This window comes from Hippocampus zosterae, chromosome 1 (assembly GCF_025434085.1).
Source record: "Hippocampus zosterae strain Florida chromosome 1, ASM2543408v3, whole genome shotgun sequence".
Classification (NCBI taxonomy): domain Eukaryota; kingdom Metazoa; phylum Chordata; class Actinopteri; order Syngnathiformes; family Syngnathidae; genus Hippocampus; species Hippocampus zosterae.
The window spans coordinates 15,195,235-15,212,760 of record NC_067451.1 but is presented as its reverse complement, the minus strand read 5'-3'; the positions used below and the strand labels follow the sequence as shown (position 1 = coordinate 15,212,760).

General features: G+C 42.6%; 2 protein-coding genes across 5 annotated transcripts; one reads left to right on the top strand and one right to left on the bottom strand.

Moving 5' to 3' along the window:
• Window positions 1-578: 578 nt before the first annotated feature.
• On the top strand, window positions 579-5,666 carry hdac3 (histone deacetylase 3). 3 transcript variants are annotated; one of them, XM_052071623.1, is made up of 15 exons: window positions 579-777; window positions 1,114-1,196; window positions 1,777-1,919; window positions 2,173-2,254; window positions 2,377-2,433; window positions 2,709-2,764; window positions 2,857-2,990; window positions 3,425-3,505; window positions 3,606-3,679; window positions 3,896-3,960; window positions 4,035-4,124; window positions 4,261-4,319; window positions 4,477-4,556; window positions 4,663-4,820; window positions 4,916-5,666. In XM_052071623.1, exons 1-15 carry the CDS (start codon window positions 723-725, stop codon window positions 4,983-4,985), a joined length of 1,287 nt encoding a protein of 428 aa, XP_051927583.1. In that variant the 5' UTR covers window positions 579-722; the 3' UTR covers window positions 4,986-5,666. The 3 variants fall into 3 exon arrangements, with proteins under 3 accessions (XP_051927583.1, XP_051927575.1, XP_051927593.1); XM_052071615.1 differs by having other exon boundaries at window positions 580-777; window positions 2,667-2,764; XM_052071633.1 differs by lacking the exon at window positions 1,114-1,196 and having other exon boundaries at window positions 588-777; window positions 2,667-2,764.
• A 108-nt stretch (window positions 5,667-5,774) lies between these two features.
• myot (myotilin) lies at window positions 5,775-16,827 on the bottom strand. 2 transcript variants are annotated; one of them, XM_052071531.1, is made up of 11 exons: window positions 16,618-16,827; window positions 12,158-12,371; window positions 11,167-12,047; window positions 10,690-10,843; window positions 10,031-10,132; window positions 9,754-9,791; window positions 9,047-9,185; window positions 8,673-8,880; window positions 8,180-8,345; window positions 7,907-8,040; window positions 5,775-6,846 (listed from the first exon to the last, which is right to left on the bottom strand). In XM_052071531.1, exons 3-11 carry the CDS (start codon window positions 12,021-12,023, stop codon window positions 6,704-6,706), a joined length of 1,941 nt encoding a protein of 646 aa, XP_051927491.1. In that variant the 5' UTR covers window positions 12,024-12,047; window positions 12,158-12,371; window positions 16,618-16,827; the 3' UTR covers window positions 5,775-6,703. The 2 variants fall into 2 exon arrangements, with proteins under 2 accessions (XP_051927491.1, XP_051927484.1); XM_052071524.1 differs by lacking the exon at window positions 12,158-12,371 and having other exon boundaries at window positions 16,618-16,718.
• Between the last annotated feature and the right edge of the window lie 699 nt (window positions 16,828-17,526).

The window sequence follows — 17,526 nt, the reverse complement described above, 5'->3', positions numbered from 1 at the left end:
CCAATCAATCTGCCCCCCCCCACATCTCATCATGAATACATTATTCATAATAATTAGAAGAATAGCACCAATGAAAAATGTGGTTCACAACATCCTTATTTCCTGGAAAATGGAGGTAAGAGAGAAATTTACCCTAATGGGAGTTTAATAACAGCTAATCGAAGTTTGTGCTCATAATGTCAACACACTTTAAAAATAAACATACAATATAAATATAAAATACAAATATATATTCTTCTCATTCTGCTTAGGTGCACAATAGAAGGTAGCAAAATAAGGAAATTATTTTTTGTGCAGCTTTTTAAGCAAAACGGGCGTGTATATATAATTTACAGTAATACACCTTTTTACTTGGACAAAAGTTACTACAACTTGAATTTCAGTACATTTCAGACGGTATCGTTTTTAATTTTACTTTTTTTAAGTAGGTGCATAATTTGAATCAGGATTTCGAAATGTACAAAAATCTTTTGTCACTCTATTTTAGTAAATAACAGGTTCTCTTGCCACCCTGTATGAATCTTAGCTCTATAGATCTATGATTATTTCCCTCTGCCAGTCACTCCTCCCGCCCTTCTCTGTCGCGATTGTCGCTGTCTGATGACGTACTACACTCTGTTTTTACCATGGCAGCGGCTACCTTTGCTAACTGAAAAACAAAATGCCATTTTTGTAGCAGTTACAACGCCCACGAATCTAGAAAAAACAACACATCTCTCAGAATGACGAACAGGACGTCGTATTTCTATGACCCCGACGTGGGCAACTTTCATTACGGTTAGTAAATCTAAGTGTGTTGATGAGCGGGCCTACAAAATGCAATGGATGCTCATCATATCTGTAGATTTACCTCGCTTCTCACGAGTATTTAGTCTCGTGTTTATGTGTTTATATGAGCCCTGATGTTGTCCTTGAGACTTATTTTCCCTAATGTTTTGCATAATGTTTCATCTTATACAGTTTGTTTACCATTTGAAATTATTATTTTTTTAAAGCTGAGCATTTAACTGGAAATTTAGAATCTTATCTCAAACCGCAGTTGGACCCGAGCTTGAGGCTTTCATCGTCACAACCTTCACACACAATGTCACTGAAATGTCCCCCCGAAATAAGGTGCTGGTCATCCGATGAAGCCTCACCGATTGTCCCTGACTCACAGCCTGGTGCTGCACTACGGACTCTATAAGAAAATGATGGTGAGGTCAACAGTTCAGCTTTACAATAGAGAGCTTTTGATCATTTGACCAACGTTTTTTTTTTTACCCATCATGGGGGACTTGTAGGTCCACTCCCGTTTGTTTTCATCGCCTTATATGTGCTCAGATGAGGTTTTAAAAACTGACAAAGTAGAGAAAAACTTATACTGTGGCAAGACACAAGATGATGACATTTCCCGTCATAAACAACTGTGATCGCTAGACAATTCAAATATCTCTCACCACCAAGCTGTGTTAAGACAAGCGGATTTAAAACAAAAACTTTCACGTAATGACTTGGGTTCTCTGACAGCATGGATTACTTAAATTAAAATGGCAGTGACTTTGCCTAACATAGCCGTTAGCTTGATGGCAGTCAGCTGCCATTCTAGTCAACAAAGAATCCTACATTTCTGTCGTGCTTGTACATTTAATACAGTATAATACCACAGCAGTCATCGACCGACATATGATGTCATGATAAAAGCATCTATATAACTGCATGCTACAACATATAAAAACTTGCCAGTGTAAATTGTTTTGAACCATTAAGGTATATCATACTTTCATATTTTTTCAGGTGTTCAAGCCGTACAAAGCGTCACAGCACGACATGTGTCGCTTCCATTCTGAAGACTACATTGACTTCCTGCAGAAGGTCAGCCCTAACAACATGCAGGGCTTCACCAAGAGCCTCAACACTTTCAATGTGGGGGATGATTGGTGAGTGTTTACAGCCAACCATTGAAACATCCATCCATTTACTTTCTATAGCACTCCTCACTCAGGTCTCTGGTAACCTGGAGGCTGGATGCACTCTGGGGTAGATAAATAATTAGTAATATATTGCTCGGACTTAGACTTGCACTGTCTGGACCACACAGTGACTTCTCACCAAATAGTTGCCATTTCAAAATATTTGTGTATCTCTGCAATTTGATTTGCCTATTTATGAGGCTGTCATTCTGTGTCTCAGTCCGGTCTTTCCAGGTCTTTTTGAGTTCTGCTCCAGATATACAGGAGCCTCATTGCAGGGCGCCACTCAACTCAATCACAAGGTGTAACACCACACAATTATATAAAATGTATAAATGGACATGATTTCATGAGCATGTATCAACCTCACAGCGTTGTTTTTCAATCATTGTAATTCTTGATGGCGCCTTACGTTACCTTCCAGATTTGTGACATCGCTATCAACTGGGCCGGAGGATTACACCATGCTAAAAAGTTTGAGGTCAGAACACACATGCGCACAAAAGCTGCGTCTGATATTCTAATAATTGCCGTTTTTTTGACTCCCATAGTCAGAGAGCGATTCGTTGAACAAGACATAGTTCTTGTTGTTTTGTGATTATTCAAATCAATAGAGTGCATGATTGCCTTTGTAAAGGCAGAATTTTTGATTTTTGCTCTCTTGCATAAGTGCACATCTGACATGTTTTCGTGATTGTTTTTATTATTTATTAGTTATTTATTGGCTTAGCAAAAGTGCCTCTGCTGCGTTTGCAGGCGTCGGGATTTTGTTACGTCAACGACATAGTCATCAGTATACTGGAGCTTCTCAAGTAAGACGACACACAACGGGATGTTACTGATTGCTCGACCATATCACTCTACACACAGTCCTGTGTGTGTGTGTGTGTGTTTATGTATTTAGATACCATCCAAGGGTCCTGTACATCGACATTGACATTCACCACGGCGATGGCGTGCAAGAAGCCTTCTACCTTACCGATCGTGTCATGACCGTGTCCTTCCACAAATATGGGAATTACTTTTTCCCTGGAACAGGTGAGCACTCTGTTTTAGCATTCTCAGAAATGATTAAATGCTGCAGAATCCTCAGGGAGGGAAGGGGAGGGATAAGAAGACTCTTTTGTCCCTGAGAAGATAAAAGACTTTCTAGAAGCACAGGGCTATGAATAATTTTGAGTTTGACAGGATGTATTTGAGCCTCGATGTGTAATTTGGACCATGTGTGTGGATTAGAGAAAATCCAACTTCCTGTTTTGAAAACGTATTGAAGAAGTAGGTCGAATTGTATTCAGTGAAATAATTCAAAGACCACAAGTAGCGTAAGAAAACGCTATGGATTCTGCAGTCGTGTCTGCAGACCATCTTTCTTTGGCTTAATTTTTTTTTTTTTTTTTTTTGCTTTGAAACCATCCGCTTGTCTGTTTTCTGCAAGTGTGGAATCATGATGCGTACTGCATGTGTTGTCCAAGGTGACATGTATGAGGTTGGAGCCGAGAGTGGCCGCTACTACTGCCTCAATGTTCCTCTCAGGGACGGCATTGATGACCAGAGTGAGTTCCGCGCCGTCCCCAGCAGAAATCAATCTGTTTTGCAGTTATGCTATTTGACTGTGTGTGAATGTCGGTCTATCTTTGTGTGTGCATGTGTTAGGTTACAGGCAACTTTTCCAGCCGGTTATTAAGCAGGTGGTGGATTTCTACCAGCCTACGTGTATTGTTCTACAGGTAGGCCAAACACCTAATTAGCATCTCACAGATGGACAACCCTCAAACGATGCACTCTTAAACCTTATCATGAAAGTTATTATTATTATTTTTTTGTAATCTTTGCAAAGCATTTGTAACACTTGCACAACTCCTGCTTGATGAATACATCAAGTTCTGGACTGTCATCCACGTAGTTTTACATTTGCTGAAGCAGAACCAAAATTGCCTTTTCAGTGTGGAGCAGACTCTTTGGGTTGCGACAGGCTGGGCTGCTTTAACCTCAGCATACGAGGACATGGGTTAGTATTCTAACAGTCCAACAGTTATTTATTGCACCGTATTCCTATTCCTTCAAAGTCCAAGTGTTTTGCAGCGAGTGCGTAGAGTTTGTGAAGAGCTTCAAGATTCCTCTCTTGGTCCTGGGCGGAGGCGGATACACTGTGCGGAATGTGGCTCGATGCTGGTAAGTTGTCAATTAAGTCCTAAGTCATGAAGTCTTGTCCACATACGTTGTACTGATCATAAAAACCAAGGTCATGGATCATCCTACAGAAAGTACATGAAATCTAAAAACTCTTGAACTCTGCTGTGCATTCCAGGACCTTTGAGACGTCCCTCTTATTGGATGAGTCGATCAGTGACGAGCTGCCTTACAGTGGTGAGATGCTGCAACTTCATGTGTTTCGAATTACAACGGCAAGAACACGTTGAGGGCATTTGTTAGACTTTGGCGCCAGCTAGTGGACAAGCCGTGTAGCCATGATGTAGTCAGCATCCGGGGGATGATGTTTCCACGCTTTGAACGTGTCTTCCAGAGTACTTTGAGTACTTTGCTCCCGACTTCACTCTGCATCCTGACGTCAGCACCAGGATAGAAAACCAGAACTCCCGACAGGTGAAAAATCCAACAAAACTATTGTGGTGTTAGGGCGTTAACAACCATCTCAATGCACGTCTTCCGCATGTAACCACACCAATCTTGAATGGGTTGGCGGGCGCAGTATTTGGAGCAGATCCGTCAGACAGTGTTTGAGAACTTGAAGATGCTGAACCACGCTCCCAGTGTTCAGATCCACGACGTCCCCTCGGACATAATGAGCTACGAACGCACCGATGAGCCTGACCCTGATGAGAGAGGAGGCGAGGAAAACTACACACGGTCAGAACTACGACAACTACGACGCTGACAAGTACCACAAGTGCCTTCATGCAACACACATCTGAAGTTTCGTTCCTGTTGTCACTCCTCCACAGGCCGGAAGCAGCGAACGAGTTCTACGATGGCGATCATGACAATGACAAAGAAAGCGACGTGGAAATTTGACCTGCTTTGAAGGACAGGGGCGATTTATACCCAGCAGTTTGCCTCCTGCCTTTTTATCTTAGGTCACTGACAATTATGATGGACACACTGAATATCTTGACGTTTAAAAATAATATTCCTAGTTTCACATAAAGTTTTGTCTATATGTTTTCATCAGAACTCGCCTGTAGTTTGCCCAGTTTTTAAATGTGTCTTTTGTGATCTTGTTCAAACTTTATGACTGAGAGACACTCACCTGATATGCTTCTTTTTTTTTCATTTGTGAGGTTTGGGCACAATCTTAACAATAAGCAATTGCCGATGAAATAGTTGATCTAATTCATCTGGAAGGCTCATGACCAAGATGCTTTGACAGTCCGAACATGCTACAGTGTCAATTCCCTCTGACGTAAACATTTCTCATGTGCCTTTCTGTTCATTGGTAGTACATCAACTTCCGTTTGTTGCTGGATTCTACAGCATTGTAACAAGTGAACATGTCACTGTATATTACGCTAATACATTATTTGGTATATGTAAGGACTGCCGGTGTGTAGCAGTTTAGGTAAGTCAGTGATTCGCTGTTTGTAAACTATGAAACTTGGTCAGCTGATGCAATGCAGTCTTCTTTTTAGCCAGATTCTTGTGCTTTTGATATTTTTGCAGCATTTTTTGTTAAAATAAAAGGATCATGTCCAATCACTTTTTTGGGAACCGATTCCACGCTGCCCGCTCTCAAGTCAGGCGAGTGGCCCATTCCCACCCCGATGTCGAACCACCATAACAGAGTTGACATCACAGGAGGTAAAGCAATGTTGATAGTGACTTTATTCCGCATTCATACATTGCTATGCTGAACAACCGACACCACAAATAGTGTTTCAAGAGAAAACACTCCTTCCTGCACCTGAACATTTTGTCAAGAGTCTTCATTTTGGCGCTCGGGTAAACCACACGCTAAGATTTGCTTTCATGTGTGGAGAAACACTGATGATACAGTTTAACTACAAAACATACCGGATTCAAATCAGGCAAGAGAAGCAACACAGATACCGGTAATTAAAATCTTAAAATAAATATAATTCACATACAAGCCATATTAGCAATCAACTTTAAAATCAAACAATACTGTATGCTGAATGTTGTGACAGAGGGTTGCGAAATGCAATAAATAGTTCAATTTCCAGTGACTTGACATATTGGGGGAGAGGAGACTCGTGGGAGGACTTAAAGTGCGGTTCTGTAGTCCACAGATGCTGGATTGTGGGTAGCTTCTGTAGTGTCTACAATGTTCAAATTTTAGATAGACTGTGTCTTGAAGGTTGACAACTGGCTGAGGTCAAATCTTACGTTTCTTAATCAAGCTAATCTATGGAAAATGAGCTTCATGATGCTGATTTATGATGAAATGTTTCCATGTAAACTGCGCGTTAGGACACAAGAGGCACCTGAACCAACTGTCACAACACAACTATTAATACACTTACAGTAAGTGACCTCAACGTACCATTTTGCTGAGACGCCATGATGGCTAGCGAGGCTTACACATTCATTCCAACATTAGCCCTTTAGCCTGAAACAGTAAATGCAGTCACAGACAACATCAAGACTCCAAGATTAACTTCTGAACACATGCGATAGCGAAACTTCATCTTATGCCAGTAACACAAAAATTCTAAAATACCGCATCATCGCTTCAACGGTTCTGAGGTGTGGGTGTGCGTGTATTTTGCAAGGCTCTACAGTTCCTCGCTTTCATAGAGGGGGGCAGTGTGCTGTACGGGGGGCTCTGCTGTCACAGCGGGTACATGACTCAGAGATGACAGCAGGTTCAATGCCTTAGAGCCAGGGGGCGCAGTCTTCATGGGTGGGACTGCTCGGCCTAGCAAGGACATACAGAAAAGGATTAAAAACGTTGAATTATAATTCTCTGAACAAAGAATTTATGCGCCTAGTCATTTGAAAATGCGATTAAAGAAATCCAAGTGCAATCAGCAGAGGTGGGGTTGTTGGTGAAGGAGTTAACATTCCCGTCATGCCAGGAGCCTGAAAATAACTCTTTCCCCTCCACACAATATGGAGCAGCACAGGCTAGGCGCATCAACTGTCACACGTACTGTACGCTATGAACATAACATACGGCTCCTTATAAAGCAAAGCTTTGCAATACGGACTTCATATATTAAACGGTATACTGTCGACTTCGGGTGTGGCGAGAGCTACAGCTTGACTTTAACCAAGACCAAGTGAAGTATTCACTTAAAAGCAGTTGCACACATACATCACTGCACGTGGTAAAAGCGAATACAGTATTTCACCTCGGTAGACTAGTATGAGGGAACATGTTCAAAAATAAAATCTGTTTACAATTAATCACTAGATTTCACCGTTTACAGTGATGCAATCATATTGAAGAGATTTGGGATTTTGCAAAGCAAACAGCTCTCAGCTTTCTGAAAACCACCCGTAATAATTTGAATCCCAAAATGGGTCCAACTCTACTTGATCAATGCAAGAAAGCTTTCAACATGTATCAAATGACACTTGAGCACACGCAAAACAAAAGGCAGGTCACTTTCTATGCCGTGTAAGCCGTCAAACAGCACACCGAGCAGGTGGTGTGCGGGTTATGTCATCAAGCAGAAACCGAATAGCCTCCTTGTACTTTGCTCCAGTGAGCCGCCTCTTTCCAATGGATGGACCTAACGTTTACGCTCGTGGCCTACATGCAGCCTTTTACGATACAGAGCAACAGCTCATGTGCTCAATTGGGTCTCTGTTTGATGGTGTCATGCGGTGTTTGGTTTATGCCTTTCAGGCTTGAGAGTCGAGTGCAGTCTGGCGTTATATGCAGGGCATCCTCCATCTGTGATTTGATTGTACCCCCCTCCTGGGGCTTCTCTGGTAACTACTGAGAGAGGAAGAAAGTTCAACGGACTTACAGCTGATATCCAGCCTGGCGTTGCATGTCGACAGGCCAGCCTCATTGATAGCAGAGAGCGTGTACCACCCCGCATCGGACATGGTCACCCTCTCTATCAACAAGCACTGCCTGCCCGAGCCATCTTGGTACAGGCTGCACAAACATGACAAGAGGACACAGTAGTCAACAGTCAAGAGACGGATGCGTGAACACAGAGACGGCCTGAGACATTATACTTGGGAATGTCCGGTTTGATGTGGAGGTCTAGTGAGAAGGTACAGAGTGAGCTCACCTCATCCTGGTTGGATCGATGCGTAGCATTTCTTTGTCTTTCTTCCAGAAGAGTTGAGGAGGAGGCGAGGCGTCCACCTTGCATTCTAACCTGACAGTGTCACCTTCCAGAGCTCTGAAGTTTGACATCTTTTGAACGAAGGAGGGGGGGCGAAGAGCCTCTTGGGCTACAGAGTGAAAACAACAATTGGCACGTCGTGGATAACAGATTTCATTGAAATGGGAAACAAAGTTGAAATACGTTTCGCAGCTGCTCCAAATAAAGTTAATCTGTGTTCCCTAACAGTTGCATTTTGCAATGAAAATGTCAGAGGGTACATAACTTTCCAAGGCAATGGACACACAGTAATATCATAATGTGTATCATTTATAAATATGTGCGCATTATTTGTTTTTTCATTTCACCCCAATGGAAGATTTGAATTTGAATTTCAGGACACCCCCTCCCACGGTTGTCTTTTCAATGTCTACTGAAGAATGTAATGCCATTTTACCTATGACATCAAGCCTCAAGGTAAATTTGCATTCTCCTGCACGGTTCCTGGCCACACACTCGTACACGCCGGCATGGTGCACGGTGACAATCTCGATGATGAATGAGTGCATCCCTTTCTCGCACACCAGCATCTTGTGGTAGTCGTCCGGACGTAATGCTTTACCGTCCAAGTACCAGCAGACATCTGGTGTCGGGAGTCCTCCAACCTGAATAAGATGAGTGAAAAGTATTCTACTTGCACGTCAGAACACTGCATCTGTTCATTAAAAAAAAAAAAAAAAGCAACTTCACGCTACCGTTTCTTGACGCCCATTAGTTTGTATCCACCATTTCTGAAAAGTGACACTTTCAATGGGTGTTTGCATGTCTCACCTTGAAGTCAATTCTACAGAAGCGGCCCTCCTCCACAGTGAGGTCTTGTGGGATCTGCATGAAGCGAGGGGCGTAACATTTCTCCTGGATAGAGGATTCCTCGTTCCCCCGCTCATCTGTCCCACTGTGGTGCTTCCCCCTGCAAGGGAGAGAAAACCACTATTTGTGATCCTTGTGATTCACCATCCAGTGAGTAGATTTCACTTGCATATAACTAAACACACACAGCGGTGTCCTATTTTCGCAATCCATTAGCTTTGGGATTGATACACCAATAAATGTTGGTGTTTTTGAGAAATGTTGGATACATGAACTCATTGTTTGACAGATTTAACAGCTCTACACATCATTTAAGATTTACACTTACCGGTATTTTATTTTTTTTGTACCTTAATTCAAATCCAAGAATGAAATTCATGATCACGTGACTGAACCTTAATTTAGCTCCAGACAACCATTCACATTAACTCTTGAGCTGAGATTTGACCCTTAAAACATTTTTGGTATGAGGCCGCAATCACGATTGCCAAACTTTTTAGTGTTTTGCTACGCATTAGGATTTTTTGAGTTAAAAGTACTTGGCCTTAAATTTCACCACCCTGTGCGCTCGTCATACACAACCGAACTGAAGGCATTATTCCATCCCATGCAATTTCTCCAATAACTACTAAATCAGTTTCGAACGATTTAATTGACAACATATTTACCATAGCCCACCAGTGTGTCTTCCTTCTAGTGAATCTGGCTGTAAGAGAAAAAAAACAATCAAATTAATTAATTAATCAATCAAAGTGAATGGCTTGCTCCAGCCTATATGGAGTACTTGCTAGCACTGCATTCATCAAGCATTCAACAAGCGCCATACAATATGTGTTAGCATGATTAACTCATTCTTTAGCGCCCTTAATTTGCGACTGAACATCATTTCAGGACATTGTTATGTTGTTCAAGTCGTTGGCAACAGTTTGTGATTTGTGATGGCACCTGGTCAAGTTGTGAGTCTGAAAGACTGTCTTGGTCAAACACATAGTTGGCGTTGTCTGGACCCAGCAGTCGTCGAGCCATGCGCTCCTCATAAGAAAGTTTCTGACCGAAAAGAAGCATCTTCGTTAATCGGTGCGTGTGTGTATGTGTGCGTGTATATATATATATACAGTATATATATATATATATATACACAGCGGTATGTATATACATGCATATATATATACAATCAAACCTCGGTTTTCGAACGTCTCTGTTCTCGAAGAAATCGGTTTTGACCAAAAACTTCAAGTTTTTTATGCCTCAGATTACGACCGAAAATCGGTTCTCGACCAAAGTGAGCGCACATGAATGCGCCACTTGACTCCTCTCGCCTTGCTTACATGAGGAAGAGACGCTTACTCGTGTAGCGTTACTTGTGAGCAGACGTGTTCAATAAAGATTTTTTTTTAAAGCGTGGTTTCGGTTTTCGAACAAATTGGTTTTTGAACAGCCTCCTGGGACGGATTTTGGTCAAAAACCGAGGTATGACTGTATATTGTTGTTGTATTGCTGCTGTAGACTGCAAATTTCCCCCTGGGTGGGACAAATAAAGGTTATCTTATCATATACATGTATAAAGATTTATTATTTTTTTTGAAAGAAAAAACAACACATACCTGGCTGTTTTTTCTCCTTGGTTCTTTTGAACGTAGCTTCTTTTCCAGATCCTGGATGAGAGCATCTTTAGAACCTTGGATCTCTTCATCTGTGGAGCGAGAGGATGGCGGCCGAGAAGCGACAGCTTTCTTGACAATTTGAGGCTTCGGAAGACTAGGACAGAAAAAAAATTAAAAGTTTGTGAATAAGAAGAAATTGCATTGAATAAACCAATCATCAGGACTCTAAGTCATTACTAAGAAATCCGCAGTTTATCATGAAACATTCTGTCGATGGTGTGGAATTTGTTTGCTCTCATTTTGAAATACCGGTACATTGTGTAGCTCCACAGAGGCAGCCAACCAAAATTTGTGTTAGCTTTGTACAGCTTAACCATGATCAACATTTAAAATAATTGAATTTGCGTGCAGCTAAAGCAAGCATTGTCTACTGGCTGGGTGTAACAAAGCACGAATGTGAAACTGAGGTTTACTCACGTGTTCGGCGTCCCCTTGTCTTTGGCGGGCAAGGAGACCACGGCTGGCGGCTCTCTGTTTTGACTGTTAGGTGTGTTGGGCTGAGGCAGCGAGGTGGGAGAGAGGCTGGAGCGAGGGAAGGGAGGGGACAACGGGCGAGGCTGCTGAGAGATGGAGGAAGGAGAAGCTTCTTTTATGGGGGGGTGAGGGCTTGGAGGGGCTAGTGGTGAGCAGGATGGGGAGGCAGAGGAAGAGACGGTGGAGCTGGGAGACCGTTTTGGGTAAGGGGAGAAAGAGGACTGGGAGGGCAACACAGAACAGAGGTAGGCGGCGGAAGCAGACATGGTGTTCTGATTGGCTGGCAGAGTGGCGCTGCCAAGACCACTAGCGCTTGGGATGCTCGGGGTGAGGGTGATGGTCGAGCGCATGGTCACGCGTGAGGAAGTGGACGATGGCAACGTGGAAGAAGGGGCAACAAAGGAGTGATGAGGAGCCGCAGAGGAAGTGGAAAGAGGGGAGCTCAGACTGGATGAAGATGGGGATGACTTGCCTTGACCATTCGCCTGCATCTTATTCTGAGTCAGGCTCAGTGACTGAATCTGGGACTGAGATTGAGACAAGGCCTTTGACATTGACTGGCTTTGTGAAGACATCCTTTTAGTTTGATTTTGAATTTCAGTGACACTCGAACTATGCTTGGAACACGTCAGGTTTTCCTGGGAATTATTCTGGTTCTCCTGTGCCTCCCTGATCACACTTTCGTAGCTGGGTGCCTGGAAGGCTGACTGCGACTGAATAAAGTGTCTGGGCCGCGCATAGTTGAAGGCACTGGGAGGGAAGGCGCCGGGCTTAAAAGTAGGCACGTCGGGCACGTTCATAGCGTTGCCTCCTGATGGGGAGGACTGGACAAAAGAAGAGCATGAACAACAAGTAAACAAGGTGGAACGATTCAAGAAGAGATACGAGACAAGGAGCACATTGTCAGCTAAATGAGTTGGAAAGAACTTTTTACATTGAAACTGAGCTTGCTTGGAGTGAACAGCTTGGGCGTCGTTTGTTTTTCTTTGACTTGTGCAGGAGGTATCGGGGAAGGCGGAGGGTGAGGGCCAGACGAATGGACTGTGACCTCGAGTGACCAATGGACCTCTGAGCACCGAGAAAACTGCTCCCGACTGTGAATGAAGTGGTCTTGACGAGAATGCTTGACCAGCAGATCCTCTTGGAAGCTGGGTGAGACCAGTTTGAAATATCTTATTATGGTTTCAGCATATGAGAAGCAGAACAACAGTCAGAGGCAAGGATGAGTGTGACACACTTAATATTGGATATCATCAACAGCAGCCTCTCTTCTGGTATAGTTCCCCAACAGTTTAAACATGATGTGGTCCAACCTTTGATAAACAAACCTGGTCTTGATCCAGATGTGCTGTCAAGTTACAGGCCCATTTCCAAACTGCCTTTCATTTAAAAAAATCTGGAAAAAGTGGTGCACATGCAGTTGACATTTTTTCTTGGATAAACATAACATCTTGGAGGTCTTCCAGTCAGGTTTCAAGACGATACATAGCACGGAGTCAGCCCTGTTACGCATTTCTAATGACATCCTCCTGGCAAATGACACTGGAGACCACGTGTGCATAGTTTTATTGGACTTAACTGCAGCATTTGATACAGTGGATCACAGTATTCTGCTGACTCATTTGCAGCACTTGGTGGGCATTGGCGGCAGTGCTCTTGAGTGGTTTAGGTCCTATTTAGCTGACAGAACCTTTTGTGTCAGCCTTGGCTGCTCTGAGTCACGCACTGCTCCCCTGTCATGTGGTGTTCCACAGGGCTCAATTCTGGGGCCTCTGCTGTTCTCGCTGTATCTGCTCCTATTGGGTTCAATCTTAAGGAAACATTGTATTCCCTTCCACTGCTATGCAGATGACTGCCAGATCTATGTCCCACTGAGCAAAAATGAGACTCCTTCTCATTAAGGCCACTGGTATCCTGCCTGGAAGAAATCAAAACCTGGATGGCACAGAATTTCTTGAAATTCAATGAAAAGAAGACAGAGGTGATACTGTTTGGTCCCAGTGGCCCTTGTAGATCCCATCCTGTGGACTTGGGCCCCCTGTCTCCTTATCTCAAGTCAACAGTCTCAAACTTGGGCCTTAAACTGGACAGTGATTTCAAACTTGATCGGCAAATTGGTGCCAATGTTAAATCCAGCTTCTTTCACCTTAGACAGCTGGCCAAAATAAAACCTCTCCTCTCTCATGAACACTTTCAGACAGTAATTCATGCCTTTGTCACATTCCGGCTTGATTACTGCAATGCCCTTTACTTTGGAGTCAGCCAGTCCTCCATTAAGCGCCTTCTGCTGGTCCAGGATGCCGCTGCTCGCCTCTTGACTGGTACTCGTAAGAGGGAGCACATAACTCCTACTCTGGCATCCCTTCACTGGCTCCCCATACATTTTAGAGTTATTTTCAAGATCCTCTTATTTGTTTTCAAATCTCTAAATAATCTCGCTCCACCTTACCTCTCTGAGCTCATCCGCCCCTTCACACCTAACCGGCGCCTCAGGTCTGCGGACCAGACATTATTAGAGGTACCAAGAACTAAACTGAGGCTCAGAGGGGATCAAGCCTTTTCTGTTGCTGGTCCCTCTCTCTGAAATGACCTCCCACTGAACATTCGGCAAGCCTCCTCGCTGCCCATCTTTAAAGCCCTCCTCAAAACCCACTTGTATTCTTTGGCGTTCGACTCGGCATGATTTTACTGCTTGGTACTTTCTACCGCCTTTATTACCGATTTGTCTTACTGTTTATTGTGCATGTTAAATTGCTCCATGTACAGCACTTTGTATGCAGCGATGGCTGTTTGAAAGTGCTCTATACAGTTGAGTTGAGTTAATCAATGCAACTCTTAACTTATTTCATGATCACCAGTTGGTTTATATTTAGCTGCAGTATGACAATGACAAACGAGCCCTTGTGTCTAGTTCTGTTCTTGTGCAAATGCCAAAGCACACTACGTATTATGGCCTCTCATCTTCAGTTGTCAATTTTGTATTTAAGTGACGAGCCTTCATGCTCTGTGACACCAAACGGTATTTGTTAATGTGGTTTAATGTTTTAAAGCGCACCAAAGGTTTCAACCACATTACATTCAACACCACAATCAAACAGGTTTAATCTTATTAAAAAGAAAACTAAATATTTTACATTAAATTGACTGGTGAATGATTAACAAACCATTCAGCAAATTTCTATAGGTGTAATTTCCGTAAGACAGGTAACGTACTGAAAAGTCTTGGTGCTTAAAGTGCAAATGCAATGCAGTAACGAGACAGAAGTTACAGTTCGGTGGGTAGGGCTGGGGGGCATTGTGTCAGAAAAAATGCTTCACAATCAGGGTTAAAAAAAATATATACTGTACCTGTATATATTTATATATTCTTGGAGAGTAGTTTTGCAAATCATTGACTTCAATTGGGAAGCAACTTTCTAATTTTGTGGGGCATTTTTTTTTCTCGAAGCATTTTTTTTCTAGACTTGCTTGCTTTGTTTGCATTTTGGCTTGGTAACATCTTGGCATCTCAGCGCTCACAAAATATTTAAAGGTTACTGCAAGTTCCATTGACTGGTACAACATGTTTTTTTACGATTCAAGAAAACAATTAGGAAGCAAAAGGTCCCATGATGATTACCATCAGTGTATATACTGTATTAACATTAATTTCAGCGTCATTAATGGGCAATGCTCAAGGGAATATATTTGAAAAATTTCCAATGTTCATGGTGGCTGAATTGAGGCCTTGCAGACTGTGTGCAAGGGAGAAAGATTAAGTGGGCAAAGCTATATTGGTCAAGGAATTTGGACATCAGCTGGCAGGTGCAGGCACACGACTGGTGACTCTCTCACACACGCGCACGCACACACACACACACACACACACGCGGTAACACACAATGTTTGCGTGGCACGGCTAAGTGTGCACTATCCTTTTCGTCCTCTGTGACTGACAACGACAATAGTGAACAATGCAATCTGGTCATTGTGCTCTGGCAGTTGTTGTCAACATTACCTCAAAAATAGATGGAAACCAGCTAGATCTTGACACCTTTCCCTCTGCAAATACCCACTCACATATATGCATGTTTATATCACTCTTTAACCATGTTAAAAAAGTTTTTCAAAAAGTCAGAAAAATCCAATCACATTCGTGTAATGCCATTTCTAATTTTGGGACAGTGAAATACATATTAGCACATCTGTCTCATAATTTGGGAGTTTGAATGTGAGCTATGGTCTTCCTGTGTGGAGTTTGCATGTTCTCCCTGTCCTTGCTCTGGGGACTTCCTCCCACATCGCAGAAACACACGTTACGTTTAGCGAAGATTCTTAAGTGTCCTCAGGTGTTAATCGGACTCTGAGTGGTTGTTTGACCTCATGTGCACTGCGATTGGCTGGCGCCCAGTCCAGGGTGTGCACCACCTCTTGCCCAAAATTCCACACCCACGACCTTAATGAGAATCAGCGTAGAGAAAATTGATGGATGGATTGATAATTAAGTGATCTCATTATTAATTTTCTATGGTTTTTGCTTTGGCTGTTAAGGATGCAAACCTTCAGAAGTATCCACTCCCTTTAACAAGAATTAAAAAATACATGAACTTAGGCATTGAACCTCAATTTGTCTTTAAAAGTCACACTGTTGCCAAGATACACTGTCAACAAATGTTGAGCTGCAGCGAGGAAGGACAAAAGTCACCATATCTGCACTTCCCAAATCATATAGCAGATGAGATTACAGTACTGTACACCTCAGGAGACATTAAGATGGGACACATCACCCTCAGGAAATAGCCAAAGCATCTGTGCCGACATTCTCAGATGGTCCCGACTATACCGTTTCATGAGACGGAAATATACCGACAGAGCCATTTGAAACAATATTTTCACACTTGTTTCGAAATGAACAAGATAAAATAAACATGTCAGTGGAGAAAAAAAATGAAAACAACTCTATGGGGAAAAAAGAGACAAGCATGCGGGGGAGGGAAATATTACCACTGTAAAAATGAGCTCATAATTTATTCTAAGATAGCACTTGGCTTCAATTTGAGCCGTTTGGCACGTAGTCTGCACACAGGGCATTCACAATTGGGGCACTCTGTTTAGATCACTACAATGAAAAGGACATATTATATTAATTTGAAAATATAAGGCCACGTGTCCACGTTTCGCCTGCAGTGCCATGCACACCAGGGCAGTGACAGACAACCCATTCCTTCAAAACATTTTGAAAAAAAAAATCAACTCGACAGCTTCTCAAAATAGTCGCAATCCCAACATCGTTTTTGGTGGTGTTTCTTTTTTAAAGCCTAACATTGCAAACGTGACGTCCTCAAAAAGGTCGCGCAACACCACATTTCAAAAGGCATTGAGGTATGAAAGCTGGGGCCCGAGAAAATTTCTTACCTTGAAAACCGTCTTTGGATCTTTGTGTTTGAACTTGTTGGAGACGCGCAGTAATACCGGCTGTTTCCTTTCAACAATTGACGTGACAGGCGAGAAGCAACAACAAACAGGTGACGCCGAACTTGCACGCTCGACTGAAGACTTGAAAGACTCGCAAAGTAACAACCTCCACGGATTGCTTCTTCCCAAACTACGTCAGAGCGGCAGCGCCATCTCGTGGTTTCACCCTTCCCACTGCACCTAATGACTCCCCCAAACTATTCACTTCAAAATAAAAGGGTGTTCTCCTCAGAACCTTTCTTGACTCATTTGTTAAATACATCATGCCAGTGGAGAGAATGGACAAAATATACACCAAGAAGTCCAAAATATAACAACAGTGACATCTTTGAAAAAATAAACAAACAAACAAACAAAAAAAGATGACTACAATACACAAACCGGTTACCAATGGAACTTAACGTGTTTGTTTGAGTGTCATCCACTTATCCCACTTCACTTGTGACATTGTCTCCCAGGGAGCTGCTTGGCCAGTCGGGTAGGGCAGGGGTCGGGAACCCAAAATGTTGAAAGAGCCATATAGGACAACCCCCCCTCCCCCAAAATGTCTGTAGCCGAAATAAATAAATAAATAAATAAATTAAAAATGCCTTCTATAAAACCTAGAATGAAGGAAACACATGCTGCATCTATGTAGGAGACTGGACTGTCTCAGAATTGTTTCTGTTATTCATTCCTTTGTTGTGTGTTCACTAACGCCATATAATTTATTTTGTAATTTCCGTGCTTGATTTATGTTTTGGTGCATTATTTTCACTTTTCTTCGTGTCAGTGAAGTGATCATTAATTTCCGTTTTTCTGAGGCTGTCTTTGAACGACTCTTGAGTCCAACGAGAAGAGAGAAGTCGG

Bases quoted from the DNA above. Each gene is read 5' to 3' on its own strand.
- hdac3 (XM_052071615.1), top strand. From the start codon at position 723: ATGACGAACAGGACGTCGTATTTCTATGACCCCGACGTGGGCAACTTT. The intron at 2,434-2,666 runs GTCAGAACACAC...ATTATTTATTAG, and splicing joins ACCATGCTAAAAAGTTTGAG to TTATTTATTGGCTTAGCAAA. The intron at 3,961-4,034 runs GTTAGTATTCTA...AGTGTTTTGCAG, and splicing joins CTCAGCATACGAGGACATGG to CGAGTGCGTAGAGTTTGTGA.
- myot (XM_052071531.1), bottom strand. From the start codon at position 12,023: ATGAACGTGCCCGACGTGCCTACTTTTAAGCCCGGCGCCTTCCCTCCC. The intron at 9,792-10,030 runs GTGCCATCACAA...TTTCTCTTACAG, and splicing joins CAGACTCACAACTTGACCAG to CCAGATTCACTAGAAGGAAG. The intron at 9,186-9,753 runs GTAAATATGTTG...TCTCCCTTGCAG, and splicing joins AGACACACTGGTGGGCTATG to GGGGAAGCACCACAGTGGGA.